Here is a 7,797-nt window from a genome sequence, read left to right as displayed (position 1 = left end):
GGACAGCAGTCTGAGAAAACTAGAAAATAGGATTTGAGGTGGATTCGTTTTATTTCTACAGCTTAGTTATGTTGTTAAAACCTTAGCATGCCTAAGCATAACAGGTTTAAATAGGCTATATCAATATGGTAATCCATAATGAAATGATTACTAACTGAACTTTTCCATATTTAAAGATACAAAATTACAGATACGAAGGCTGTGTGAGGAAACAGGCTAAGTACTGAAGTTAGAGAGCTTGTTTTGTTGTTGGATTGTGCTCAGTATCCATGCAAACTTGGGCTTTCAAACTCAGGGGAAGACTCGCATCTTTATGAAACTCGTCAAGGGACTATTCTTTGTCTTCTAAAACACATGGCCAGAATAAAGCAATGTGTAGAAAACTTCCAGAATCAGTTCACCTTTCAAAAAGAAAATGGATTAAAGATAATCAAGGGGAGATTTATTTTCTCTCCTACATTCCAAGATTAGTTTTGATTGCATTTTTTTCTGAAGCACACCTGGAATTTTAGGTTGCTGATATATTCATACAGATGCTTTTCACTTGTGTGGGATCCACATTCTGCTGGATAAAATGCATAAGAGATATGAAAGCAATAATGAAAAAGTTTTAAAACTTTAATAAATACACAGTGAAGATAAGACACTGTCATCGAGAATCTTTTTAAACACAAAAGCTATTTGGTACAAAAATGCATTTTAAACATAGCTTCCACTTATTTTCAGAGAAGGGCACTTTTTTTTTAATTATTGTATGCAAACATAATTGAGTCTGAAGTTATTTCCATTAACTTTTTAAGAGTCTTAACAACCATTAGTCTAAACCTCATTAGATCTCATCCACTGAAAAGGGTAGAAAGAACTGGCCTATTAGATGAGATGCTATGTTGAGATTAATTCCTGTCTGAAAATGGGTATGTCACTTAAACCTGCTCTGCAACTCACTCCTTATTTGCAAGACTATGATAAATTATTATTATGCCTATCCCATAGATAATGGCAAAAAGTTACATAAATACAGGCTTACATGTTCCAGTTGTAAACACTGAGTAGTACCTAGGTGGTATGTTTCTGGACAGACCTTGTCAGACTGAATGGGGTTGACATTCTTTTGTTTTTCTGAGGAGACATCTCTTATTAATTTAGCCTGCAATTCAGAGCAGTTGATTATGTACCGCCTTTCCCTTCAAAGCATTTCTAGCTTCTCTCTGCGTCGGTGTGCCTAGTGTACAGCCTTCTCAGGAGTGACAGAAGAATCATTAACAGTTCTGATACTCTAAATGAAGTTTCTGCATAGAAACCAAGCAGGACATATGCAAAGACAACAATAAGATTATTTGCCTTTCAAATCACATGCTTCTGCAAGCAGTTCCCAGATTTGAAATGCTTACATTTAAATTACTGTTCCCCGTTCAAACATCAACAGTTTTAGAGCGGTCTGCTCTTACCAAATGAACTACTGATTCAGTAATAATTCAAGAGAGCATCATCTTCTGAATCATCCTATCCTCCTGTGCTATGGGAGGGTTACAAAGCAATAGTCTAACTTTGTTTAGTTTTGAGATTTCGTGAACTGATTAAGTTGCTCTATAAAAAAGTAAATATCTTTCACTGAATACAAGCTAGTTATTTTTCAGTCAGCAGTGCATTTTTAGATATTCAATAAGCTGATTTGTTTTTCTGTATTTAAAGATCTTAGTTAACACTTAAGTTTATTTTTTTTCCTCATAGAATTAATCTAACATATATCATCCAATAGAAAGACAGCTTTGAGACAACCCTCTCTATTCCATGAATGGAGTTCTCTTCTGCTCTCTGATAGAGAATATTCCTACTTATTCCTAAAAAGTAACATTCCAACTGCACAAATTTAAAAACATAAAATAAAAATACATGTTTTCGTAACACCAGCATATGTCCACAGTTGTTTAATAATATCATTTCATATTGCACAGTACTCCAGCAGTTTTTCCTTTAATGGAAAAATAGTTTCAAAACTGGTAGTCGGGCAGTAGAAGTCAAATTATGTAGAGATTTTCTGTTACTGATATCCAGGAAGTGGTAAGTGCTGTCCTTCTTTTGCTTCAAAAAATGTGTAGGAGAGGGTGATCAAATCAACTTTTGCCATTTTAGGGTCCTCTGCAAATTCTGGATCAATGTAGAAAAAGACAGGCATGTCTACTTCCTCTTGAGGATTCAGACGCTGTTCTTCAAAACAAAAGCACTGCAGGAGGGAGGAAAAAAATAATTAGAAAATATGGTGAACTTTTTCCCTGCCAAAGTAAGAGAAGATTTTATTTTTTAAATCAACTCCCCTTCCCTGTATGTCTCTAAAACCTAAGGAAGGATCATCCATACAAGCAAGAGGACAAAAATTCTGTTCCTCTTGTGTGACAGGAAAAAATTAGCTTTAATGAAATGTCTAAAAGCACAACTTGTCCAGGCTAGCTCCAATGATTACTGCCTGCCCACAAAGTAAGTTGTACTAAATATCATATACTTGGGAACCACTTTAGTTGGACACATAGTGAAGTTTTTTATGCAGATAAGTCTAAAAATGAGTAGATGCACTACCATGTGAAAATTCTAAGATATTTTCTTAAAATGTTGATACATACAGAGTAAAATCCAGAATTAAAATTAGGAAAAAAAATATCACTTGTCTCAGACTTACTTGTATTTTATTGAAGTACTGTCCTGCTTCAAAGGGCACTACATTGTAAGTAGAGATTCCAATTATTGGCTTGTCAGTAGGATTTTTCGCTTTATAAAAAGCCAGTGCAGTCTCTCCTGGTACCACCTGTATGAAGTAATTGCATGGTGATTATTAATACCCTGCAACCCTCCAGACCCGAGTCCTTTAGAGTTTAGGTAGATTGACTTCATCTTCTCTTTTGCCATTTCAAATTGATTACTCCACTATTTCACAAACATTTTGCTTATAGACAACTCACCCACATTATCAATTAAAACCATCAGCAACATTACATGTGTGCATTTTGAATCTCAGCCGTTTTGTCACTGAGGTGTTGTTACTCTCAGCAGTTTCTCAGCATGCAGAGCTATTTTAATATGTGGATTTATACACAGCAATCCCTTTTGGTAGCTTGATGGAAGGGTCAGGGGCAGGTACCATTTAACCAAGAGAAATCAAAAGTTTACAGAAACCCTTTGATTGCTCTGACAGGGGCCCTATTTCTGTGACAGGGGGCCCTGCCTTCCAGAGCAACGCTGGGGACGCAGCCTGCAGGGTAAGCTCTAGGGCCTGCCCCAGCTGTGTTTTCTTCCAGATCAGCGCCCAAACGCACAAGCCGAGGGCCCTGCAGGATCGGGATGTGAGGCGACCAAACCGCCTGAGGCAGAACCCGAAGCCTCCGAGCCGCCTTTGTGAGTATGTCAGAGGAGGGACAGAGGGGAGGAAACCACTCACGTAGATTTCGCTCTGCTGCGGCCTGAAGTTCCACTGGAGGCTGGAGTGCACGTCGGCGTTGAACGTGACCTTGACGACCCGCTCCTTCACCGCCTCCATCTCCTCGATCCGCGCCGCGCCGCGCCCCGTTCCCGTCGTTCCCCCCAGCCCGGTCGCCTGGGCAAAGGCAAAGGCCGCGCTCAGCCCCGCCGCTCGCTCCCCGCGGACCCCCGGGAGGAGAAAGCGGCGGTCGGGGCCCCCCCGGTACCTGGCAGTAGAGGCGGTAGAGCGGCACGGCCGCGTACGACATCCCCACCATGCCCACGGCGGCGGCGGCGATGTAGGTGAGCGCCGTCCGGTTCCGCCGCCGCCATTCCTCCTCCTGCCCGCGGGTGAAGGGGTTGGAGCCCCGCAGCCCGCGGGCTCCCCGAGGGGCCGCCGCGCCCCGCCGCGTGGCCGCCCACAGCCCGTACCGAGTCCCGGCCGCCAGCCTCGGCGGCGCCCACCCCAGCGCCGCGGCCCAGAGGCAGCGCGGCCCCAGGGCCAGCCGCAAGCGGCCACCGCCGCCCGGCCCCATCCCGCTGCCGGGCCCCTATCGCGAGATGGCGGCGGGGCCCGTGCCGCGCTCCGCCTCCTCCACGCCGCTCCTCTCCGCCCGCGGGGCGGCGCCGGGGCCGGCTCCGCGCCTCACGGAGCCGGGGAGGGGAGAAGCGGGGAGGCGGGGGCCGCCATCGCGCCGCTGAGGGGAGCGAGCGCCGCCGTCGGGGGGTCGCTGCCGCTCGCCCCGCTGAGGCGCTGGGGGGGAGGCTCCCGCAGGACCCCGCCGTTGTCTCTTCCCTTCCTTCCCCGGCCGGGCGGACCCCTCGGGCGTCGAGGTAACCGAGCCGAGCCCCGTGCCCGGGCTTTGTCTCCGAGGGCGGCCGCTGCCCTCCCCTCAGCGGGGGCTGGGGTCGCGCCTCAGGGCGCCGGGGCAGCCCCAAAGCCCTTGGAAGTCGCCTCCGTGCTCCCGTCCCCCTCACAGCCCCGCTGCCCTGCTCCCGGTGCCGCTCCGCTTTTTGTTTAGATGCTTTAAAAGTAAGGCAGCGGTGAAGCCCGAAGCGAAGCCGTGCTTCGTAGCATTTCTCCTGTGGTTTGTGGCGTTGTTTTTGCGCTTCCAGTGAGACATCTGAAAACTTTCACTGCTCTCTGCTGCAGGAAGACTTGGTGCCTTCCAAAACCGAATTTATCGCTTCATACAGGGATAAACTGCCTGCATGAAGCTGTGTTACTGCGGAGGCTGATTAGGGAATACGCATTGCTCGGGAAGCAGTGTTAGGGGAAACATTTGCCCCCTTTTACCCCTCGTACCGTGTCTCCAGAGCAGTGCTTTGTGTAGTCTTTGGCCATGTGAAGGTTTAGCCAGAGAGCTCATAAGGTCAGGAAATTTGCCAGCAATACAAACACGTATTTTTTGCATTGGGGCTTTTGCAGAAATTTTTCAAATGACCGTAAATCAGTACGTTTATGACCACATTTCTTAAAACCTGTTGTGTGAGCTAATAAAAATGCAGCGCGTTGGTCCATAACCCCATCGTGCATGCCTTGTGGTCCATGTCACATGCTCCAAGTCAGAATTCCAGGGGTGCTGAATATTGGATGGCGAGTGAAAAAATGTGAAAAAGACACATGGAACACCTCATCTTGTCTATGACAGTATTACACTCACCTAATCTTTGCTAGAAGAAAATCAGACATTATTTTTACCTTTCACAATTATTTTATCCTGGTATTTGAATCTAAATTATATGTATATATAAGTTTTTAATCACAGAGTGTTCAGTTTTACCTCTACGTCCTGACTCATGAACTAAAAGTCAATTAGGTTGTCAGATGTTTTGGTACAATATACAGCTAAGTCTGAATTATCTGCGTACTGTTTTCACTATTGAAGTGTGTCTAGTTTGTCATGAAAATTCTCCCACTGGATTTCTGCTAGTCAGTAATAAATAAGAATTAGTGCTTTAAAATAAACATAGCCAAATAAATTTCAAAAAGTGGTTTCTCCTTTTTTACAGCAATTATTGTCTTGGTTATGAGCCAGTGCTTCGTGTTTCAGAATTCTTCATTTTGAATTTTTAATAAAATTGAAGATGTCCAGTACAGATCCCCTAACAAACCTGAATAAAAAGTAAGTACTTTTTTTTTTTCCTCCGCACATACAGGAATGCAAAAGTACTGGCTTGTAATGTGAAAATTCTTGAAGTTTCCTTAGCAGGATCTTGTTTTGCTGGTGTCTTAAAGAAAAATAATTTTAGTATTGAAACAGTTTGTAGCAACTTCTTACAAAAGGTAACACCAATACCAGTGACTTCCTTGTGTCTATGGAATAACTATATCAACATAACACATTGAATGGAATTTATGAGTTATAATGCATTATTTTTAAAGAATAATAAGTATGTCTAAAGTGTTTTATTGCAGTGCTTTGGAAACACCTTTTTGGTGTTTGTTGTTTTTGTTTTAAAAACAGTGCCATGGGATATATAATGACAGTTATATTAATTCTGTAAACCATAATGTTATCTACTTAAAAGTTGGGTCAAATTCTAAAGGACAAAGTTGGATTTAATCATGATTGAAAATCATAAGTTCAGACTCCTCCCAGACTGCTAAATAATCATGCCAACACTGTCATCAAAAAACATAATTAAAAACGGGCACAGACAGCTTTTATTGAACTGTATAACATTTATTGTGTTTATGCAATAGATTCCAGCTAGTAGTACTCAAAGGCATTGTCAAACAATTTAGCATAGATTTTGAATTATACCACTTTGTGAATAACTTGATTTAAAAAAAAAAACGCAAAGCATTTATTAAAAAAACAAAAACAACAACAAACTAACAAAAAAAAAAAAACTTTTTCCTGGGATTTGAAGATGCAATTGCTCTGATTGTCATGGAAATACAGGGTGTATAATACAAAGGTATATCTCTAAAACAGCTATGTTATGCTAGGTTCGTATGCAAGGTATATTGTATAATTAGATCGCTAGATCCCTGTATTCCAAAAGCAGTTTATCAAATAAGAACTTAACGTGAAACTGGTGCACAAAACCATACTTGAGTTACATCGTGATGTGAGACTGATTTTCTATACTTTTTTTTCTCGTCTGGGAGCCAATATCAATGTACAATGCTTTAAGAATGTAGTTGATTAGATGTTAACTGAGGCTTACCTAAAGTTTAAATAATACATTTTTTCTCTATGCAAGGGGTTAGCCTCAAACCATTAATGTTTCTACTTAATTACAAGGTTGCTCAAGCTTTTTTTTTTTTTTCATGTTTAATAACTGCCACCTAATGATACATGTTTTCTTTTAATCTTTATGACCTAATCAGCAAAATACATTTTTGAATAATTAGTGTTTTGGGATAGATCAGAAGAAAGTGTTTGTTCATGCTGGCTGTTGGCTGTGTCATAACGAATTTTCACCTTTCAGGGTTTGTGAACCTGAAAGGTTATGGTTGCATAACTCACTTGTATTGGGTTTTTGTAAAAGACCTTTTTTACTTATGATAAATGATCTTATGAATCTTGCTACAAAAGATTGTGCAGATGTTTTTTACTGTCTACTAAATTATCCTGTAATTTGTCTCGGTTGCTAAAGCATTACAAAATTTCTTTTGGGAAAGGTGAGTCATAATTAATAATGTTGCCAAAGAGAATAGTTTACTCACTGTTTGAAAACAAATCTTGGTCTGCTTGCTGCACAAATAACAAATAATCTCTCTTGAAAAATTTAGTCTTGTTGGCAAGTACTAGATTTTATGGCATGTTGTTGTTGTTTTTGTTTGTTTGGTTTTGGTTTTGTTTTTTTTTTTAAGCGTTACTATGTTCCAAGCTCCTTCTAGGAGTAAAAAGTAATTTGAATTTGAATGTAATTTGAATGGGGAGGTTAATGCTACTTTATATATGCATATATTGTTGGGAAGTTTGTCATGTCTGGTTTAATAAAAATCAATTTTTATTTTTTAATAATGGGAACGCATAGCCTTGAGTCATATTTTTAAGCGTGTGTGTGTTTTTTGCAAAAAGCATGACACTGTGAGAAAGCTACATTGTTCTGAGTGATTTGTTTTGACAAATGCTCTATATACTGATACCACAAATTGAACTCCACTGGTGTTAAGAACAATTAAAATTTTGTGGTAGGGGAGCTGTTGGTATTTTACTGGCTGTCTTCTGTAACTTTGCCTGGAGCTAATCAAATTGATACGATGCTTAAAATATCAGTGACTTTTCCTTCTTTGGACTAACACCAGAGGCACTAGTAGAATTAAACTGATTTAGGAAAGACTACGAAGGCACACGTTTTCATCACTAAATGTATGTGAGCACTCCAAAT

At 41.2% G+C, this 7,797-nt stretch overlaps 2 protein-coding genes across 3 annotated transcripts in view; one reads left to right on the top strand and one right to left on the bottom strand.

Moving 5' to 3' along the window:
- Positions 1–593: 593 nt before the first annotated feature.
- LOC116496679 (cytochrome c oxidase assembly protein COX11, mitochondrial) lies at positions 594–3,986 on the bottom strand. Its single transcript, XM_032199919.1, has 4 exons — positions 3,678–3,986; positions 3,431–3,586; positions 2,675–2,800; positions 594–2,224 (listed from the first exon to the last, which is right to left on the bottom strand). Exons 1-4 carry the CDS (start codon positions 3,984–3,986, stop codon positions 2,042–2,044), a joined length of 774 nt encoding a protein of 257 aa, XP_032055810.1. The 3' UTR covers positions 594–2,041.
- Positions 3,987–4,228: 242 nt separating this feature from the next.
- The window catches only part of STXBP4 (syntaxin binding protein 4), a 72,880-nt gene continuing 69,311 nt past the window's right edge, over positions 4,229–7,797 (top strand). The window contains exons 1-2 of one of the 2 annotated variants that reach the window (XM_032199869.1): positions 4,229–4,284; positions 5,464–5,576. In XM_032199869.1, coding sequence (XP_032055760.1) covers positions 5,539–5,576 — 38 coding nt within the window. In that variant the 5' untranslated portion in view covers positions 4,229–4,284; positions 5,464–5,538. Of the gene's footprint in view, positions 4,285–5,463; positions 5,577–7,797 lie in introns of those variants that run through there. The other variant, XM_032199870.1, reaches the window with a different exon arrangement.

Source organism: Aythya fuligula, chromosome 18 (genome assembly GCF_009819795.1).
Source record: "Aythya fuligula isolate bAytFul2 chromosome 18, bAytFul2.pri, whole genome shotgun sequence".
In the NCBI taxonomy this organism is placed as follows: domain Eukaryota; kingdom Metazoa; phylum Chordata; class Aves; order Anseriformes; family Anatidae; genus Aythya; species Aythya fuligula.
Note: the sequence above shows the minus strand (reverse complement) of the source record. Positions and strands in the feature narration are given on the sequence as shown.

What these genes read in the sequence shown, in the direction of transcription:
- LOC116496679 (XM_032199919.1), bottom strand. Translation starts at nt 3,986, where the DNA reads ATGGGGCCGGGCGGCGGTGGCCGCTTGCGGCTGGCCCTGGGGCCGCGC. An exon ending in TCTACCGCCTCTACTGCCAG is followed by an intron (nt 3,587 to 3,677) that starts GTACCGGGGGGG and finishes GCCTTTGCCCAG; the next exon opens with GCGACCGGGCTGGGGGGAAC. An exon ending in AGTACTTCAATAAAATACAA is followed by an intron (nt 2,225 to 2,674) that starts GTAAGTCTGAGA and finishes TCCCTCCTGCAG; the next exon opens with TGCTTTTGTTTTGAAGAACA.